At 33.1% G+C, this 22,897-nt stretch overlaps 1 protein-coding gene and 1 long non-coding RNA gene across 2 annotated transcripts; both read left to right on the forward strand.

The window, feature by feature from the left end:
- The first annotated feature begins 7,433 nt into the window (after positions 1 to 7,433).
- LOC115966804 lies at positions 7,434 to 8,795 on the forward strand. The gene is made up of 2 exons (XM_031085959.1): positions 7,434 to 7,692; positions 8,533 to 8,795. Exons 1-2 carry the CDS (start codon positions 7,434 to 7,436, stop codon positions 8,793 to 8,795), a joined length of 522 nt encoding a protein of 173 aa, XP_030941819.1.
- A 5,715-nt stretch (positions 8,796 to 14,510) lies between these two features.
- Positions 14,511 to 19,693, forward strand: LOC115967880. Its single transcript, XR_004086578.1, has 3 exons — positions 14,511 to 14,627; positions 14,817 to 14,900; positions 19,278 to 19,693. It is a non-coding gene; the product is annotated as an uncharacterized LOC115967880 (long non-coding RNA).
- The last annotated feature ends 3,204 nt before the right edge of the window (positions 19,694 to 22,897 follow it).

Below are 22,897 nucleotides of genomic sequence, written 5' to 3' on the forward strand. Positions count from 1 at the left end.
AAATTATCCATAAATCAATTTGGTTTGAGAAAATGTATCTAATAATTAATAATAAGAAAAAATAATTTAATAAAATGAAGTGTTGGTAATCAACAATTAATTAAATTTTTGTGTCTATATAAAGAATTGATAAAGCAGTGGAGGAAAAGTTGATGTGAAAAAAAAAAGTTTACCTATCAAATATGAACAAAATAATAATAATAATAATAATAATAATAATAATAATAATAATAATAATAATAATAATAAGAAATTGATAGGAATAAAAAGAAGATGTTTAAGTAAAAATCAAATACGAAAAATTTATAATAAAAAAAAAGTGATAAAACAATAGAGAATTTTATCTTTAAAAAATTACTACAATTTACAATTTAGTGTAAATACAGATTTTCAGTTCAATTTTTAATTAAGTAGAGCGCTATTGATAAGAACAAAAGACTCGTCTACAATTAAATGAAAAATTTTCTTATTAAAATATCTTTTACTAAAAATTTGATAACAACAGTTCAATAAATAATATATTTTTAAATGTTGTGAAAATATATTAAGATCATGTTAACGGATACCTTAGAGTAATTATTAATAAACCATAATAAAAAAGTTTTAACACCACTTTCATGAAAAATATAAAAAGATGTCGACAACATTTATTATTTTATTATTGTCCTAATAAAATATTTCTAAAGATAGTTCCTAAACATTTCCCAATATATTAAACAATTCATTTGCACCACAGATGCCATGATGAAATCTCAAAATCAAAGGTTAATAACTCTAATTGTATGATACCGAGATGAATTAAAGTTAGTAATCCAATTGGTTTGACACACCTAACGATGTCATAATCTATTAGTAGTATTTTGTTTTGTAAAAGTCCTAACTTTTATAAAAACTTATTGGCTATTGCACAATAGGACTTGTGCTGTATGAAAGGGGTGATTATAGAATACTCTTGGAGTACTATAAATGCATACTTCTCCCTTTCACATAATTGTAGGTCCCACTAATTAAATTTATGGTGAGACCCACAATTCATGTGAGAGGAATGAGTATTTATGGTACTCTCGAAGTATTTAATAATTTTCCGTATGAAAGAAGAAATAGAGTTGGGAACAAGAATAACTATTAGTTAACGATAAGACTGCCGTGCACCCTTGATGCGGTGGTCACTACACAACTATAAATGCTTGTGGGGTATTGAGGGTAAGGGTCAAGGTTTAAATCTCTAGGGGGGAGCTTCACATACATATACACTTAAATTATGTTAGAGTAGAAATTCTATTTTGTATAAAAAAAATAATAATAAAAAATCAATGATAAGAACAAATAAGTAGTAAAATTGTTTATATAAAATTAAAAAAAAAAAAATTTAACTCGTGCGAAGCTCCATATAGTTAGCAAATATTAAATATTTTCACTTATTTCTAAAAATATAATAGAAAAAAAAAATCTTCACTTTATTCAATGCTACAATTAATTAAAAATGAATTAAAGAAATCTTCACTTTATTCCTGGATCTGTCCCTTAAAGCATCAGTACCCGTACTGCCATATGGTATATGTGGTATATTTTAGTATCAAAGCATAAAAACGTCCCATTACCTGGTCTTACGATTTTAAAAAATTTACAATTGTGCAACAATATCATCCTAAATTTATGATAGTACTGTAACAACGTTCTAAACCTAAATAATATTTTTTTTATTCCCTACCTAAACATATTTGCCTCTTTCTCTCTCTTCATTGTCTCATCTCCTTTCTCTTTCTCCATAACAATTTGGCCTCTCTCTCTCTCTCTCTCAAGGTGGTGGGCAAATTCTGGCATGGGTTTAACATGGGTCTGGTGGTGGTGCAAGTCTGGTGGCGACGGCGTGGATTTGGTGGCGCAGTGGGTCTAGTGGTTTCAATGGCATGGTCCTCTGATGGAGGCACTCAACCTTGCCTCTGATGATGGGATGCTCAACCTCGTCGATGGTGGGTTGCTCAACCTTGCCGATTACTGGGTTGTGATTTTTTTGGTGTGGGCTCGGTGGTGGGTTATGGTGTGTGGGTGGTTTGAAGGGCTATAGGTTACTTGGATTTGTGTTTTATGGTGCGGTAGTGGAGGCATTGATCTAGTGGCAGTGGTGGTTCGATGTGGCAGTGAGGCATGGATGGGTTGCTAGGTTTTTTTTAGCGATCTATTTCCTATCTACCACTCAAAAAAAAAAAAAAAAAAAAAAAAAAAAAAGTGCTGTAGCTGCTAAAAACACAAGTATAGGTCCTAAAAACTCGGCTATAGGTTAGCTATAGTCGCGTTTATTTTAAAAACAGCTAAAAAAATATGGCTATAGAGCGCGTTTTTAGTAGTGACCATAAATCATCCTTTTCCAGCGGTGATGGGCATATTTATGGTGGTACCCAATTTAAATATCTTATTCAACCCCTTTTTTATAGTGATGAGTACAAAAAATGAAATTTTAGGAGGAAAAAACCATGGTTTTAAAAATCAAACCGAATTGGCCGGTTCTATTAGAAACGGACCTTAATCTAGTCTGGTTATTATTAAAAACCCAAAAATAAGGGAAACCACATAACTAGAAAACAGTGCACTTAAACTAGTTTTAAGCTTTTCTTCATAAATACTTTAGTTGTTGTGTTTTTTAAATAAAAAATAAAAAATTAAAAATTAAAAATAGAGATCTTGAAAATGTTCTCAAGCATGAAGTTGTGAAGCCTGAGACACCCACAGTGACCCAAAAACATCAAAGTTACTATATTTGTGTTGAGGTAGAACCGAAGAAGCCCAAAGATAAGCAAATTTGTAATGATATGGTTTATTTGCTTTAGTTGAGGCCTTTTATTTTTGCTACTCTTGCCTCTTGCACATGCACATATTGACACGAGAGAGAGAGAGAGAGAGAGAGAGAGAGAGAGAGAGAGAGAGAGAGAGAGAGAGAGAGAGAGAGAGAGAGAGAGAGAGAGAGAGATGAAAATTTAGCAAAAAGTGAGATGGGAAAATTATATGTACATTGTTGAATCAAACATATGCATGTATGGATTTCAAAATGTCTGGTAGTTGGGATTAATGAGTAGGATATGTGGTGGGAAAAAAAGACACAGAAAGAGTGATAGAGCTGAAACTAGAAACTAGAAACTACTTTTAGTATTGTACCATAAGTCCTATCTCAAAAACAGAAAAAAGGGACTACTTGTCATTGTAGTACAACTAGTAGTGGGCTCAGCGGCGGGCTTTTTTTTTTTTTTTTTTTTTGATTAGAAACTCTGGAATTTTCATTAGAATGAAACAGCATTCATGCTTGATACATCTTTTGAGACCTGCATAGCTATAACGGGTGGGATATCCTCAACCCATACAAGACTATCTACAACTATAATGGCATTTTTTGCCATGAGATGGGCAGCCACGTTCCCACTACGACGAACATGGACTGTAGACCAAGTATTGAAGCACTTGAGGTCTTGCTTGGTTCCTTCAATCACCTTTTGGATCGACCAAGGTGGGGGAGTATCGCTTAAGAGGGCTGAGATTACTGTTGATGAGTCGCTTTCAAACACAACATCCTTCAATCCCAGGTCCCACGCAAATTGAATCCCCACCTGCATTGCTATAGCTTCAGTTTCCAAGGCCTTAAGTGGAAGCGCCAGCCTTTTACTCATTGCCCCCATCAGCTGCCCCTCTGCATTCCTAATCACTACACCCATACCACAGCAGCCCCTCTCCTTACAGACAGCCCCTCTCCTTACAGACAACCCCGTCCACATTAGCTTTATACCAGCCCTGTTTTGGCGGTTTCCAAGAGGGAGTAAATGGTCTAGATGACTTACATGGGGGGGGGGGGATTTTCATAACGAAACTCCTTCACATATTCCTCCATATCACAGCAAAGTCTATGAGCGAGTTTGCGTTGTCCCCCAAACTTGACCGTATTCCTTTGATTCCATAATCCCCATGCCGTGGCCACAAACAGCTCCCAGTCAATCTCAGGCTTTCTGTTCCCACACAACCTCCAAAAACTCATCCGTTGGGTAAGGCAAGAGAGGTAAGTTGAGTCTTGATTCTCCCCAAACATCAACAGCAAATTTACATCCCCATAGAACATGTTCAACAGATTCACATTACCCGCAATAGTCACACCCCACCTCAATATCAACACCCCTTGATTTTAATCGGTGTTTTGTTGGAAGAATATTCCTACATGAGCGCCACATGAACTGTTTCAGTTTGTTTGGACAGTTTAGACTCCAAACCAGCCTCCATAATGCACACATCCGCGTGTTGTCTGAAGTACTTCCCCTATCCGCTTTGTGGTTTTGGGTTTTTAGCCACTGTTGATCTACCCTATAAGCACTTTTCACTGAGAATTAGCCGTTTATGGTCCATGCCCATATCACAGAATCTTCAACAGGCTGAGGGCTTACTGTCATTCCCAGAATCGCATTTGCTTCATGAGGCAAGAAAACCCCCCCCCCCCCCCTTAGGGGCAGGCTTTTAATCACCTATAGACCTCAATTTGACGGACCTGAAATGTGAGCCCAACCCTACCAAATTCATGAGGATTGAACCCAAAAATAAAAAGGACCAACTGGTGAAATTGTGGCATATCGTAAGAGTATTCACATAAGCTCATATAGAAATTTCAGTTTATTTTTATAGAAAACCTTTTTTTTCTTTTTTACATAATTATTTTTCAAAAACATTTATATCAAATTATTTATTTTACACTATAATTTATTAAAATATTATTTCCTTGTAAAATTTTTACTATTCTCTGTGTATATGAGTAAAGAAGCATATTTGTATGTGAATAGTAACTGTATAACTCATCTTATTTTACACAAGTTTACATAAATTGATGTGAACTAAGAGAACCTGATTAGTTTCCCTCCCCACTAATTATAAGGGGAAAAAGTGTTTCAAGAGCTTTAAACATTTTTTGGCAAAAATTGCCAAACGATAGGAATTTCTCTAAAGTTATTTCAAGGGCCCTTTAAGCTGAAAAAAACTTTAAGATTAAAGTTAAATTTTGAAACGGTTAGGAAAAACTGTAAGACTTTAAAACTTATAATTTCAAAACTTTTTTAAAAAACTATTCACTGTAATATGTTATACACTTAAAAGAGTCCGGATTTAGTAAAGATGGGGTATAAATTTATGTTTTACACCATCTAATAAAAAATTATCATATCAGTTTTTACTTAAAACTCAATTTATTTTATCATATCTAAAAATATCTCAATAAACTCTTAATTGGATTGAATTTTCAAATAAGTACTAGAATTGATTAGGTGTGATTGTATTTATTCTTTAACAGGTGATAAGATGATGTAGTATGTTAGGATTAAAAAAGGTAAAACTTGAGTTTTACATTACATCTTCATAGTATTTAATATACTAAAAAAAAAAAAAATCCCTTTTCATTTAAAATTCTAATTTCTAAAACAATACGAAATGAGCACATAGTATACAGTAAGAGCTTGAAATGAATTAGCGATACAGTATTGGTTTGGTGGCTTTGGTCTATCTAATCCAAAATTTAAACCCAAAATATGGGTCATAACTCATTGAATTTAAAATACTCTCACGAACTGGGAGTCTTATAAATCAAAAACATATTTAAATTCTATTTGCAAAAATAATTTGCATCAAATCCCCCCCCCCCTATTTCAGTTGTAAAAAAATAAAAATAAAAATAAAATAAAATTTACTCCAAAAGGAACGAATTATTTTCCAAAAGTTGAAGCAAAGAGCCCTAATCTTCGAGGCCCAAATATATTTGTAACAATTTTTTTTTTTTTTTTTTTTGAGAGAGAGTTTCACAACCTATGGCTTCCGCTCCTAATAATAACTCTTTATCATCAAATTAAAACACCAATCGGTTTTTGACGTAGGCAGAGATTGAACCTACAATAATAAAGTTGTTGATGTTGGTTTTTTTTTTTAATTTATTTTATGAATCACTAATAAGGTTGTTGAATTTTATTTTATTTTTATTTTTTTTAGAAATTGGTTGTTGAAACTTGAATTAAACACGAAAGAATGAATCCATTTTTCATGATAATTTTACCGAACAAATGATAATATTGTATGCGCTATAAAACCATCATCACCATCACCACGTCACCCCCAAAGTATAATCAGTTGTTTAGACTTTTTTTGATAACCAGTTCTTTAAGACTTTAGTTTTCAGTTCTCACCCACGTTTCTCAGTGCATTTCAGTTAAAGCCGCAATCCTTCCCTGAATTTGCATTTAGCATTGACTTTTCCTAGGTCAAATTTCTTACCTTAGAAAGATTAATTCATAATGGAAAAACGTTTGTTGCATTTCTGGGTTGCCACTTTTTTTGTTGAAAGAATTTCCTTCCATTTTCACCAACCCAATTGCAGATTTGCAGCTCTTAGGATATTTGCTTATTGGGTAGTTGAGTGCTTTAATAATATTTTTTAATTCTATAGGATAGTAAAGAAGGATCTATTTGGACCTAAAAAATGTTTAATTTAAGAATAAGGATCACGATAATTCATATAAAGTTATTTTCATATTGAACTTCTTTTTATTATAAAAGAAATTATATCACGTTATCAATCCACTAATATCACTAAAATAATGGTTGAATAGGAAATTTAGGGTTCAATCCCCACCTACAAAAAAAAAAAAAAAATCAATTAGTGTTTTGGTTTGATTATAAATAGAAAAAAATCACAATAGCAGATGTCATAGATTAAAATTCTATTAAAAAAAATCAAAAGAAAATCTCGCAAACCCAAAAGGAGGCAAAGAATCCCAAAGGTCTTTCTAACCAAACTTCATATTTAGAATCATTCAAAAATATTCCCTAATTAGGAGAAATTATTAGGTTGAATTCCACCTGAAAGACCTAATAATTCCTTTTAAAAAGTTATTTTCATCTTAACCTACTTTTTATTCTAAAAGAAATTATGTTATGTTATAAATCCACTAATAATATCACTAAAATAATGGTTCAAATCAAAAGAAAATCTTGCAAGCTAGGTTGACCCCATTTCCAAAAGGAGGTAAAGAATCCCAAAGGTCTTCCTCAACCAAACTTCATATCTAGAATCATTCAAAAATATTCTCTAAATAGGAGAAATTATTAGGTCGAACTTCATCCAGAAGATCTAATAATTTCTCATAAAAGAGCTTAGCTCAATGCTTAGAATATTTAACCTACCCAATCTTGAAAAATGTCAATTTGGCCATTTTGCACAATCCCTTTCTCACTACTCTCCCTTCCTTCAATTCCTAGGGGTAAGTGCTCACTACCTTCCTCTCTAGTCTTCCTTCCATGGCTATAAATTCCAATGAACTCATCATCTTGTCAATGCCAACATCTATTTTTACACCATCTCCTTTATAGTATCACCCTATAATTTCACCCCTTGAGTTGCAGCTAGCACTCTAGTAGAAGTTATGGGTGATTCAACTTTTTCATTGAGCCTCATCTTGATGCTAACTGCTTCCATGTTGGCTGTTAGTATGGCCAACAAAGATTGGCATTTTGGCTTTAACTATACCAATTGGCCTTTCAAAGGAGGCCCTCCCCAAAGCCAAAATGATATACCAGGACCCAGAAAGATCGTTGTAGGTGGCTCAGAGAACTGGCAATTAAACTTTAACTACACCGATTGGGCTCTTAAAAATGGCCCCTTTTACCTAAATGATACTCTAGGTGAGTTGCCATTCCTTGTTTATTATTATTGTTTGTCAAAGTGCCATCTAGGTTTTATCATCAACTCATGCTCTTTTAACAAGTGTCCTAAAGACGTCAATTAAGAAATACTAATAAATATTCATGTATGAGTTGTGAGTTTTTTAGAAAGAAAAATACTTGTGTTAATAATGTGTTGGTTTACATGAACAAATTCACTATGATTGTTTGTACTTTTCCTAATAGTAGGTGCGTAAAATTTAACTTTTCTAGATAAAGGGGAAAAAAAAAAGGCTAAGGTACAAAACACATTCCTAAAGTTTGGAGGGTTTTGAACTTTATACCCTAAAATTTATGAATTTAGATTTTATCCTCTAAATTTATTTTTTATTTGTATTAGCAACCTTTCTATCTATATTCTGTTAAATACCACATAAGCTTGTTATATGTGTTTAATTATTTCAATAAAATTACTTTACATCATTTTTATAATGCCATGTCATTTTTATTATGCCACATGGCATTGTTTTATTAGACGAACAAACACAAGTGGCAAATGGAAATATGGACACATTGATTGTTGATGCAAACGGAATATAATTTCAGGGGGTAAAATTAAAATTCTGAAACTTTAGAATATAAAATTTAAAACCCTCCAAACTTCAAGAATGTGTTTTGCACCTTAGACTTTTTTGTTTTATTTTTTATTTTTTATTTTTTATTTTTATTTATTTAGAAAAGTTAAATTTTACACACCCTAAAACTTCAAGGGGTAAAATTCAAATGCGGTGGCTCCCCATATCATATGCTATAACTTCTTCTTTTTTTACATTTTTATATGATGCAATGTGGTTGTTGCAGTGTTCAAGTATGATCCACCAACGAACGACTCCACAATTCCTCACAGTGTATACTGGCTACCAAACCTCTGGAGCTTCTTAACGTGCGATTTAAGAAGGGCAACAATGGTGGCCAATACAACACAAGGAGGGGGCGAGGGATTTGAATTTGTGCTGAAAAAGTGGCAACCCCACTATTTTGCTTGTGGTGAGCGTAATGGCTATCATTGCAAGGCTGGGCAGATGAAGTTCTTTGTCATGCCACTGTTTCGCCAATGGCATTGATGACGAAGTAGCTAAGGATGTTTTATTGCTACGTGCTACCTACTACCTAGCTAGGGTTTTTTCCCCCATATTTACTTTCTAAAGTTGTTGGGAGCAAGATTTGTTTTTAGATTATTTCCTTAAGATAAGCAATGAGTGCTAAATAAATCTATGAGATGAGAGTGAATAAGTGTACTTCTATATGGTGATAGTCTGATAGTCCTGCATTGATGCGATGCTTTGATGTAATATTGACTTCATATAGAAAAGCTTTTGAATTTTATGCAATTGGAAAGATTGATCATGTTTGGAGATTAAATTCAATAAAAATTCAGCGTAAATGCTTTATTTATGCTCTACAATAAAATTGTGCCACATAAGAATATATATATATATATATATATATATATATTTCAAATAAAAGAATAGAGACTAATGCATGTACGAGCACATGAGTTTCTAAATTTTTTTTTTTTTTTTTTTTTTTTTTGAGTAGTAGTTTCTAAAAATTTATTCAATCAATATAATTTGAATAATTGAATATTAAAAACAAGACAATTACTGTAACATTTTCTAAAGACTTAACTGAAGAAACACCAGAGGAAGAAAGCTATCAAATTAAGATGTTGATGGAAACAGCTGGAAGAAAGGGCCGCTGAAAAAGCTAACATCGACTGAGAACCTTCCATGCCGATTTGATTCATAGTCAAGAATAGAGATGACATCAATGCCACCAGTGGCCAAACCGAGTTAAGCAGGCCACAACATGGGCAATCACTTGCTTAGTATGAGTGTCATATGCAGTGGCGGAGCCACGTTGAGACAAGGAAGGCCTTGGCCTTCCCTAAATTTTTTTAAATTTCATTTATTGCCTTAATAAATTGAAAAATTATATATAAGTTGTTTGAGAAAAAAAAATATTATGGGTTCTTTACCCAATCAAAACTCAATTGTCTCTCACGTATCTTAATATTCATTAAGAAAAACCCAAAAAAAGATTTTTTTTTTTTTTTTTTTTTTAAATCCAGTCCATTCCTTGGTCCATTAGCTCCTCCAAGTTCCAAAAATAAAAATCTTTGACATATATAAGTTATTTACTTAAAATAAATATGAATAAACAAAAAATTTCTTACTGCTGTCGCCACTGCTGTCTCAGCACTGCAACGAACTCAACAGTTTTCTTTGGTTCTTTTCATCTGCTACGCCCTAGCCTCCAGATTAGTGGCCAGTAGACCAGTGGTAATGTGGTATATTTTTGTTTATTTGTATTCAGTTTTATCTTTTGCCGAGATCTCTATCTGTTTGGATAAAAAATACTAAAAACTATCTCTTTTAATAAAAAAAAGTGTTTATTTAGCTTGTAGATGACACCATACGGTACCAGTTTATTGGCTTGTTGCCGGCACCTTTTCCTACTATTTTTATATTATATTTTACTTTTCAACAGAGGCTACTAACTTATCTGTTTACTTATTTTACCATATTAATGTTATTGCTATTTGTTATACATTTGTTTATATATTTATGTTTGATCCTCTATAAATAATTTTGTTTGTAGAATGTGTAGTTATAGACTATTGAAGCATTAATATAAAAAAAAATTTACATAGGTTTTTTCTTTTATTTTTTGAGCATAAATAATTTTTACATTTTTTAAGTGAAAAAAGTGACTATATAATTAGTATTTAAAATTTAATATTCAGGTTTTAATATATATATATATATAGGTAATTTAATGAGCAACCAATCTACAATTGATACATATTTTAAGAGAAAAAATGTTTAAGATTTGGAGAATACTACACAATTCTCTATCTAGAATAAGAATACTGATGTTGAACCCCTATACTAGCTCAAAGAAATGAAATTAAGGAATATTTCTTTCTTTGAATGTGATATTGAAATGAGTATTTGAATGATTGTTTAATGGTATATACAAAAATAAAATAAATAAAGATTAAAAAAATTAGTTCAAGATCAATCATAAATAGTTTTAGTACCATGAACAATCCTATGACACAACCTTAGTGAGTTAAAGTTTACTTATATAATTTTCTTTTTTTCATTTTACATAAGAAGATGGTTATATTTAACTTGGCCCCCTAGGAAAAATTCCTGGCTCCACTACTGGTCATATATATATATATATATATATATATGTATGTATGTATGTATGTATGTATTAGACCTTGTTAATTAAGGTTGTTATTAAGTCGATTATATCGGTTGGAGTAGGTAGAGTTGGTTTCAATTCTGTTAAAAGTGGTTAAATAGGTTCAATTGGTGTAATTCTCACGAACTTCTGCTATGATTCAACTAGTGCATGTTACAGTTGCATGTTACAGTTACTCTTTATCAGGACCGGCTCGATATCAATTAACTAAATATAAATAATATTAACCAAATCAATCAATGTTAATTTGATAAAGTAAACATATAACTTGATGAAATAATAATATCCAAGTCAAAGTTAATGTCATATATAAAATCAAATATCATGGTTCAAGTATAAATTTTAACAAAAATAAATGATTATTGTTTTTTTTTTTTTTTTTTTAAAAGTGAGATTATTTATCTTGAAAAAGTTGATGTATGAGTCTAGATACCTCATTTTGTACCATTAATAACCTTTGGTCCCAACCCCAATAATGAGGTGGACATATGTCAATCAAAACTTATTATATAATTACAATTGGTATTACTCAAATAATTAATAATACTTTCAACCCAAACTTGTATTTTCTCATTCTTAAGCAGGTACACCGAATTGACCGAACTGATTTGAAATAGACCAAATGGACAAAATAGACCGACGTGGACAGAATGGACCAAATTGGACCAAATAGACCTAAGTGTACTAAATGGACCAAATTGGACTGAATAGACCTAAGTGAACCAAATTATACCGGATTGACTGAAGTGGATTGAATGGACCAAATAAACCATATTGGAACGAAGTGGTCCAAACAGGATGAATTGACCAAAGTACACCGAATGGACTGAAATAGACCGAAGTGAACCCAATGGACTGAATTGGACTTTTTGGACCTAATTGGACTAAAGTGGACCAAAGGAGACCAACTTGGACTGAAATGGACCTAAACAGACCAAAGTTGACTGAACCGGACCGAATAGATTAAGATGACCGAAATAGACCGAAATGGATCGAATACCGATTTGAAATTAGCATAGCCAAAATTGTGTTTAAATATAAACTCAAATTTTTACTTCCAAAATAATCAAGTATTAACTCAAACAAAAATCAAACCAAAACTATGAGAGAGAGAGAGAGAGAGAGAGAGAGAGAAACCACTTTTTCCAAGAGAGAATAATAAGAAATTTATATAAAACAATATGAGAAGCAAAAAAAATAAAAAATATATTAATAAACACCAAATTATCCAAGTCATGTTATGTTATGTAATAAAATAACATTATATTCTTAAATACTACTACCACTATCCCAGTTTGTTTATCCTCTATTCCATTTTGGAATATCCCAAAATATTGTCCCGTTTCTAAAAATAAAGATTATTGATTTACTAATGTTCCTATTATACCCTTACTTTATTTTCAAAACTATTTGAAAAGAAAACTAACTAATATTTAAAAAAATCAATTAAATTGGAGTACCTTTTTAGTTGCCTCATTAAGAATAACTCTTTTTAAAAAAACTGATAAATTTATTTAAAAGTAGTTTTGTAAACTAATACATTTTTATAAGGCAGACAAGATAATAAATTATGTTCCTTTTAAAAGTTTGACTTTTCAAATAGGATAAACAAATTGGGATGAAGGGAGTATCTTTATAATGCAATTGGATAATATCTATGATCAAGAGAAGAAAAAAAATAACAACTTAAAAACAAAACTTAATCATCAACCCAAAGTAGAGTTCCAAATAATACAAAAATTCATTAACCTAAAGTAGTGATGCAATAAAAAATAAAATTTAAAATCCACCAAAAAATGAAAAAAAAAAAAATTAACAGAGAGAAAGGGAGAGAAATAACCTTTTGTGTGTGAGAAAATTATGTATAGAATGTGATAGAAAATTGTAAATTTATAATAAAGTGAGGGGAATAAGAAAAACCAAAAATAAAGAAGATAAAGGAATTGAGGAAAAGTGATATTAAGGTAGATAGTAGTAGGGAGATGAAAGGGTAAAAGGGAGGGGAAAAGTTTGAGAAAGTATAACAATAAGTTGGTAAATTAAAATGAACAAAAAATTTAAAAATGAGAGAAAACGTTGAAAATGAGTAGATGATATGGCTGCTGATATGACTCAACAAGAGCGTGTGTATATATATATATATATATATACATAAAATATTAAACCGTAATACGCACAATTACTATCTATTTCAATATATTATAACTCTAAACTAAAGTTTCTTTAGAACCAATACACCTTGGGAAGCTGTCGGGAACCAATCATTCTCAACCTAGCTTCAAGTCTCTCGTGCAAGCCAATCTTGATCAAGTGATTTCATCAACACAAGTGGCAAAGCAATCATGGTTTTCAAACACATCAAGTTTAAAAAAGACTCATTTGCTCATTTCCCCAAGCCACCACAATCTGCACTTCAATTGAATCTTTGGATTTTTTAAAACAACGAGCACACACCCATGTGGATCATTGGCTCAATGCTTTCTGGGTTGCGTCCCAATAGCCCAATTGTTTGGGCTACGTTCACTTGGCCATCTATTTTGCCTTCTTTTATCAATTTTAACAAGGGTTTGACCCAACCTTCCTCCATGTTAAGTTTCCCAAGACAATCTAATCTTTCAGGCTGAAAAACTTGTTCAATGAACCGTATATGGAGCGTTTAATTAAAGTTGGGGGTGCACAGGTCAAGACCCCGTGCAGTAGGGGTATTTTGAGAACTTGCACGAGTAGGGTTATGTTATATATAAACACTATTGTAACCCTAGTTTCTCAGATAATGGATTATTAACAGCTCACTCCTATAGACATAGGCATGTGTACTCTTACCTCATTTTTGTTTCTGGACCACTGACCAAAGGGTCTTATGGGAGCATTTAATTAGAGTTGAGGGTGCACAGGTCAACACACCCTTGCAGTAGGGGTATTTTGGGAACTTGCACGAGTAGGGTTATGTTATATATAAACACTATTGTAACCCTAGTTTCTCAGATAATGGATTATTAGCAGCTCACTCCCATAGACATAGGCATGTGTACTCTTAGCCTTTTTAGCCTTTCCAAATTGAGCAAGTGCCTACATTGATTCCTGAACAAGTATTGAAGTCTAGTTAGGCCTTAGATTTTTTTGGTACAATTTAGATACAATATCTTAAAGGTACAGTAAATTTAGGTTCTCCAATTAAATCCAAACATCTGATTTCATCAACCAATAAAAGAAAAATAGTGTTATCTTAGTAAAAGACAATTAAATTCAATGCAACCAGGTACTATACCTAAGTTTTAGATATTTATTAGTTGGGAAGAGTGTATTTCTATCTTCTTCGAATGTATTGTGATTCTAGAGAGTGCTTTGTTTGCTTCTCATTTGCTAATTGGATGTTTCTTCAAGTTTTTATTTTTATTTTTTGTTTGTTAAAAAAATATCATTTTCTGTGTTTTTGTTTGTGTTCTTTTGCTTCTATTTTTATTATCTATTTCTTTCCATTTAATCAAAGCTTGAGCTGTGAATTCTAATGGGAGACTGCGAGGCTGCTCCTAACATTTTGATTTTATTGTTTGTGTGTTTATTTTTCTTTTGTTTTATCTTCTATTTCCAGTATTGGGTTAGCCAGGGCAACAAATGGTGCGACTTCTACAAAATCTTCATATCAAATAATCCTTCCAGCATCAGAAGTCATGAGCTTGGTAAGCAGACTGTGCCTATGAGTAAATTGAAGCAGTGAGTATTAAGAACAACATTTACTTATATTAATATGGTAAAAATATATGTACATAGTTACATCATTTTCGATGATGTTGATTTGTTTTATCATGGTTTTTTATATGCTGCAAATCTTGCTGATATTGATTTACTTTTTTCCTTCACATCTTCAGAAAGCAAAGCGTAGCAATCAGAAGGATATAGAAAAACTTCAAGAGGTCAGAGATATGCCCAAGCATTGAATGATCAAGATGAAGGTAATGAGATTAATTGTTGAGATGAGATCTGCTATATATATATGTGTGTGTGTGTGTGTGTGCGCACAGCATATGCTTGGGCTCAAAACATTTGAAATTAGAGTAGTTGTTGTACAACTGTTCATCATTGCAAGTTACTTGTCAAAAAAAACTGCTCATCATTGCAAGTTGTAGTGATAGGCAAATTATGTTCTCCAATATTGGAAGAGAAATGTATATTTCATTCAATTTATTTATATAGACCTTTTACTCACTTAGAAGAACCCTGCCTCTAAAGATGTCATTGCCAATTTGATCAAGTAAAAGGTCTGGTTTTATTCATTAGCCGTCAAGTTGTATCGTCCTGCATAGTTTTTAGTTGGGCGGAAGGCTATTAAATGAACTAAGCTTTGAGACTACTCAACTACTTGAGCTGACTCACAATGAAGCTATTAGGCAAGTATGGTGGCTGGAGTCTGGACAAGATCAAGCTGTGGTACAAGTCTGACTAGTTAACAAGCCAAGCATGATAATTACTAGTTTCATCCTGATAAAGATCCTGAATAGTTAAGTATACCTATGAGATAGTAAACCATAGCAAACGAGAGTTATGAAGCCGATTCATTATCAAGCTGGTGAGATTCTGAGGTGTGTTCAATATTTAATATGCACTGACAAGTGTAGGAGCAAAAGAATGAATGCAGGAGCTGACTCATTTATTTTAGACTACCGAGCTAGCTTTGGCATGGTTCAAATGTCAACAAGCTGAGCTAGAAGCCTAGAACAGCCTTTTTTCTGAGGTTGTCTTAGCCGTAGGTAGGTATATCTATTTCCTCTCCTCTCTGGTAGCTTAGCAAATGTAGGCATTGTATAGGTGTGTGAACATTCAACCAGTAATGTAACTCAAGGGCAGAACAATCAGTTGGGAACCACTCATTAAGTGGAGGACACTAGTTTGAATCTCCTGTATCTCATCTCCAGCTCTTTCAAACCATTTTCCTATTTTGTTGGAGGGTGGAAGTTAGCGAAGAGGTAGAATTCCTTTCCGTTTTGAAAATATTTGGTTAAGGGTGGATAATTTTGTCGATAAAGTGAAGACGTGATGAGCTTCCTATTTGTTCCAAGGAACCCCAAGTTTTATTCTAGTTAAGAAGTTGGCTGCCATGAAGTTGGATTTAAAAAAGTGGAACAAGACGGAGTTTGGGAATGTAACGTTAAGAAGCAGGACCTTTGGAGCAAGTTGAATGTTTTAGATGCTAAAGAGGAGACCCATAGATTAACAGCTGAGGAGAAGTTAGTACAAGTTAATCTTCGTACAGATATTGAAAAGTTGACTCTTTTAGAAGAGATTAGTTGGAGACAAAAGTCTAAGGTGTTGCATTTGAAAGAAGGGGATGCCAATACTAGATTCTTTCATAGAATGGCTAATTCTAACAGAAAAAATAATGGTATTGAAAGCCTAATGGTTAATGGTACCTTGTCTTCTAACCAGGGTATGATTGTAGATTGTATTACTCATTTCTTCATGAATTTGTATTTCAAGCACCAGGTTGTTCGGCCTTTTCCAAATGTGTTTGTTTTTCCAATGATATCCGGTGATAATGTGGACTGGTTAGAGAGACCTTTTGAAGAGGCAAAAATCATTGATGTTGTTCAGAGTTTTTATGGTGATAAATCTCCTGGTCCAGATGACTTTCCTATGGCATTTTTCCGAATTTGCTGGGGGATTGTCAAGCTTGATCTTATGGCTGTCTTTCACCACTTTTTTGCTAAAGGTCAGTTTGAGAAAAGCTTAAACGATACTTTTATTACTCTCATCCCTAAAATACATGCAGTAAGTGAGATTAGGGATTTTCGGTCCATAAGTCTTGTTGGGGGGGTCTATAAAATTATTGCTAAAGTCTTGGCTAACCGACTTCGCATGGTTATGGGGGATATAATCTCAACATCTCAGAATGCTTTTGTGAGGGATAGACAGATCCTTGACCCTAATCTTGTTGCTAATGAATGTCTTGATAGTAGATCTTCATGAATTTGTATTTCAAGCACCAGGTTGTTCGGCCTTTTCCAAATGTGTTTGTTTTTCCAATGATATCCGGTGATAATGTGGACTGGTTAGAGAGACCTTTTGAAGAGGCAAAAATCATTGATGTTGTTCAGAGTTTTTATGGTGATAAATCTCCTGGTCCAGATGACTTTCCTATGGCATTTTTCCGAATTTGCTGGGGGATTGTCAAGCTTGATCTTATGGCTGTCTTTCACCACTTTTTTGCTAAAGGTCAGTTTGAGAAAAGCTTAAATGATACTTTTATTACTCTCATCCCTAAAATACATGCAGTAAGTGAGATTAGGGATTTTCGGCCCATAAGTCTTGTTGGGGGGGTCTATAAAATTATTGCTAAAGTCTTGGCTAACCGACTTCGCATGGTTATGGGGGATATAATCTCAACATCTCAGAATGCTTTTGTGAGGGATAGACAGATCCTTGACCCTAATCTTGTTGCTAATGAATGTCTTGATAGTAGATTGAAGTTTGGGGTGCTGGGGCTAATTTGTAAACTGGATGTTGAGAAGGCTTTTGACCATGTAAATTGGATTTTTCTTTTGCAAATGTTAGAAAGAAGTGGGTTCTCAGCCAAGTGGAGACTATGGATTTTCTTTTGCCTATTTATTGTTCGCTTCTTTATCTTGATTAATGGCTCTCCTTGTGGGTTTTTTGGTAACTCCAGAGGTTTAAGACAAGGTGACCCGTTGTCTCCTTTGTTGTTTGTGTTGGAGATGGAAGCTCTGGGAAGAATGTTGGATAAAGCAGTTCATGAAGGCTGCTTGTCAGGATTTAGTGTGGGTAACTCGAAGGGAAGATCCTTGAAAATGTCTCATCTCCTTTTTGCGAATGACACTCTTATTTTTTGTGATGCTGATCTAGACCAGATTTTGATTCTCCGTATGATTCTTATTTGGTTTGAGGCAGTGTTGGTGCTAAAGATTAATCTAAGCAAGTCTGAATTGGTTCCGGTTAGAGTAGTGCAAAATATTGACTTATTGCTAAATGTCCTTGGCTGCAAGCAAGGCTCTCTGCCAATGAAATATTTGGGTCTTCCTTTGGGTGCTAATTTCAAGGATAAGACTATATGGAATCCGATCCTGGAGAAAATGGAAAGGAAATTGGTGGGTTGGAAACGCTTGTATTTATCAAAGGGAGGTAGAGTCACTCTAATCAAAAGCACCCTTTCAAAGGGAGATTTGGGATTGAGAAGGATGCCTTTTTTAGGGGTGTGCATATTCGGGAATTAGAGGCTTTGTCAAGCTTCATGGAAACCATATACGGTTCTTCAATAAGGGGGTTTGGTGGGGATAAGATGTGTTGGATTCCTAGCAAAGATAAGGGGTTCTTGGTGAAAGATTATTATAGAATTTTAGCTGGTCCTACTATCTTTGGTTTTCCTTGGAGAAGTATTTAGAAGCAGAAGATTCCCTCTAGAGTAGCTTTCTTTGTATGGTCTGCTGCCTTAGGGAAATGCTTGACGATTGATAATTTGCGAAAAAGGAAGGTGTGGATTTTGGATTGGTGCTACATGTGCAAGAGTAATGGTGAAACGGTTGTCCATCTCTTCCTTCACTATCCCATTGCTATGGATCTATGATCTATGGTTTTGGGTTTATTTGGAGTATCATGGGTTATGCCACATACTGTTTTGGTGTTGTTAGGTGTTGGCAAGGCAGCTTTGGTTGTCATCGAAATAGTTATTTATGGTCCATTGTTCCTCATGGCTTAATGTGGTGTCTTTGGAGGGAGAGAAATAGTTGTTGTTTCGCAGATATTGAGAGATCTATTCCGGACCTCAGGCTATTTTTTTTAGAACTTTGTTGGATTGGTTGTTTGCTTTGCAAAACCAATCATTCCCTTCTTTTATTGATTTTCTATATTCTTACAGTTTTTGTTTTTGATTTGTTGTCCCCTTGTTCACTCCCTGTGGACTAGGGTGTTTCCTTTTTTATATCAATATATCTTATTACTTATCAAAATATATATATATATATATATATATATATGTTTAGAGTTGTTATTTCATCATCACTCAAAAAAGCCAACAAAATTATGCTTAACTTTGCAGTTGCTTTACAAATGTGTGAGCCAAATAGATATGTTCTTGAACAAAATTCCATCCCCCTCCACCTCTAGTCCTATATTCTGTTTTAGTTTACCAGATAAGCCCTTAATCATACAATTGGATACTTAGTTCTTTATCTTTCCCCTTTCCTCTAAAATCTATTTAGGTTATATTCTGTTAAATCTATATCTTTATCCTTCTCCTTTCCTCTAATATCTATTTAGGCTATATGCTGTTGAATTTATGTTTATGAAGAGAGAATGTAATAGGGAAGTGGGTGACACAGGAAGAGGCATATGCCACACCTCAGTTTTCCTCAAACTCTAAACATCAAGTGCCCACTTTGAAAAAGCTGTTGTCAACTTCAGAGGCAGCACCAGTTACAGAAAATAAAGTTCAAAGTGGACCAGCACCTAGACTGTTGCTTCAGCTTCAGTAAATCCCATGAGATCCATTAAAGGTACTCCATCTTCAGTTGCTATTGGCAAGAGAAAGAGGCAATCCATTAAAGGTACTCCATCGTTAGTTGCTATTGGCAAGAGAAGAGGCAAGATGAGAAGCTAAAGGTTATATCCAAAGAAGAAGCAGCTACCCTTAAAGCAAGGGAAGTGGCAAAGAAGAGAGTTGAAGAAAGGGAAAAACTATTGCTTGGCCTCTACAGGCCCTTTTTAATTTGAATTCATCTCGGAACAAGGGGTATATTTTTAGCCTCTTTTTTTTTTTTTTTAATTTATCCCAACGTAGAAGTTGATGGGCTACTCCACACAATAGATAAAATAACCAAAATGATTGCTTCCATTCAGCTACCTATTTCCTCCTCATAACCCCATATGATTATGAGCATGTTCTGTAGTGCACAATCATGTTGTGAGGATTTAGGGTCTGATAATGCAATGTCGACCTATCATTTGCTTATCATTTGCTTACTAGTCAGAATAAGTAAACTGTGACTGCTACTATTTCTTGCACTGCGTAATTATTATTATATTCAAACATTAATATTAATATAAATCTTGTGAGGACATAAGATAGAAAATGAAATGGCCTGAGAGGAAAAAAAAAATGAAAAAGATTTGATGGAGAGGTGTGCATTTGCATTTGGCATGCCATCTGCTGTGCATAACATTATAGAGATAGTTGTGTGACTTGGGTCACAAAGGTTGTGTACAATGCTTTTGTGGGGTGTGGGGTCTAGGAGAGATTGTTGGTAGGCAGCATTTCCCTAATTTTGGAGAGGTTGGTTCTTGGACTTGATTCAAGATGTAGAAGAGATATTTATCTTGATTGTAAAATACATCACTGAAATCATATGGAATGTATCCTTAATTTATTTTTGGAAAGTTCACTTGTAGAAATTTCCTTGCAAATGAACACCATTCTTAGAAAATCCAAAGCAGTTGATTAACTTCATTCCTTAATTTATTTTTGGAAAGTTCATTTGTAGAAATTTCCTTGCAAATGAACACCATTCTTAGAAAATCCAAAGCAATTGATTAACTTCATTCCTGTTTTGGAAAGAGTTTTCCAAAGTGAAACATTTTACATATTTCCAACAACCATTAAAAAAAAAAAACACAAACATAAAACAGATATTCTACCTCTACCCCTATTATCCCAAGGCATCCAAAATATAATTCCCATAATAAAAAACGAAAAGTTGGAAGTTTTTCCCAAAAGAAAAAGGTTGGAAGTTTTATGGACTTGCTCAAAGGGTGAGCTCAAAACCACGCATGAGGTGGTGCATGACCTACATTGCCGCGCAATCGACTGCACATCCTTGCGCAATCGATCCATGTCTCACTGCATGTTCTCGCGCAATCGATCCATGTCTTGCTGCACATCCTCTCGCAATTGCTGCACGTCCTCTCGCAATCGACCCATGTTAAGAGATTATTTGATAAATCTAAAACCAATCTAGCAGCATGATTCTTTCGTTTGTTTTGTGTATTAGCAATAGCGAGATCTTCTTATAACCAAAAAAAAAAAATTACTAAATTAAATTATAGGCTTGATTGTTCAAATTGAATCACAAAATCGCAAAATCATATACCTTCATAGGCTTGATTGTTCCCCAAATCAAAAGATATGCAGCTTCCCTCATCAAATTCCTTCGGAACTTGAAACCTGCAAACGCAAACATACATAAAAGATGCGGTTTAGTTTTATGTGGAGTTAGTTTTCAAGGCTTTCTAACACGAACCAACCAAATGGTATAAGAGATGGAGGGAAAACGTTTGCATGATTCACCGTCACCGTTGGGGAAGACAATAATATACAGGCACGGCCCCATGGGAGGAGTTTTACTTTTATATAGTTACCTATGTCCACGAATGGGAGTTTATATGGTTGGCTTGGCCACTATAGAGACTAGGTGATAGACTCTCACTTGCTTCCAAATCTACAGCTTTTTAATCCTAATAGATCCTTCTTGAAATTTTTCAAGCCATAGTAGCCAAACTCAACCCTAAGCAGCCCATCACAAAGTAAAACGAATAATTAATAGTCTATATATCAAATGGCATAATTTATAATATTCTACAATATAAAAATTAAAAAAATAAATAAATAATAGAAGAAGAGGAAGAATGGAGAATTACTCACATTGTTATGTGCTCACATGGCATAATTTATAATATTCTTCATTAAAAAAATTAAATAAATAATAGAAGAGAGGGAGACTGAAGGATTACTCACATTGTTATTGTTATGATTTTCTTGGTAGCAATAGCACAAACTATGAAAATTATAGAGATGACTTCCGTAGTAAGAGATTGGGAGTCAAAACCCACTAAGAGAGATTTGTGGGAGAGGTGTGTGTGTGGATTTTCTTTTTATAGACAAACAAATTGGATTTCTGCCAAGAGGGAGAGAGACGTGTGTGAAGATAAACAAAGAGAATTTCGAATTTTTGATAGATGATAGTTTTTACGTAAGTTAAAAATTATCCATAAATCAATTTGGTTTGAGAAAATGTATCTAATAATTAATAATTAATAATAAGAAAAACTAATTTAATAAATTGAAGTGTTGGTAATCAACAATTAATTAAATTTTTGTGTCTATATAAAGAATTGATAAAGCAGTGGCGGAAAAGTTGATATGAAAAAAAAAAAAAAAAAGTTTACCTATCACATATGAACAAAATAATAATAATAATAATAATAATACTAAAAGAGATTGATAGGAATAAAAAGAAGATCTTTAAGTAAAAATCAAATACGAAACATTTATAATATATAAAAAAAAAAAGTGATAAAACAATAGAGAATTTTATCTTTAAAAAATTACTACAATTTATAATTTAGTGCAACCACAGATTTTTGAGTTCAATTTTTAATTAAGTAGAGCGCTATTGATAAGAACAAAAGACCTGATTACAAACAAAAAAAAAAAATTCTCATTAAAATATCTTTTACTAAAAATTTGATAACAACAATTCAATAAATAATATATTTTTAAATGTTGTGAAAATATATTAGGATCATTTTAACGGAAACTTTAGGGTAATTATTAATAAACCATAATAAAAAATTTTTAACGCCACTTTTATGAAAAATATAAAAAGATATCAACAACATTTATTATTTTATTATTGCCCTAATAAAATGTTTCTAAAGATAGTTCCTAAACATTTCCCAATATATTAAACAACAATTCATCTACACCACAGATGCCATGATGAAATCTCAAAATCAAAGGTTAATAACTCTGATTGTATGATACTGAGATGAATTAAAGTTTGTAATCCAATTGGTTTGACACACCTAAAGATGTCATAATCTATTAGTAGTCTTTTGTTTTGTAAAAGTCCTAACTTTTATAAAAGCTTACTGGCTATTGCACGATAGGACTTGTGCTGTATGAAAGGGGTGATTACAGAATACTCCCGGAATACTATAAATGTAT

The sequence above is a fragment of the Quercus lobata genome, chromosome 11, assembly GCF_001633185.2.
Source record: "Quercus lobata isolate SW786 chromosome 11, ValleyOak3.0 Primary Assembly, whole genome shotgun sequence".
In the NCBI taxonomy this organism is placed as follows: Eukaryota; Viridiplantae; Streptophyta; class Magnoliopsida; order Fagales; family Fagaceae; genus Quercus; species Quercus lobata.

Excerpts from the sequence above, each read along its gene's own strand:
- LOC115966804 (XM_031085959.1), top strand. The coding sequence starts at position 7,434 with ATGGGTGATTCAACTTTTTCATTGAGCCTCATCTTGATGCTAACTGCT. Across the intron at positions 7,693-8,532 it reads TTACCTAAATGATACTCTAG|TGTTCAAGTATGATCCACCA; the intron begins GTGAGTTGCCAT and ends TGGTTGTTGCAG.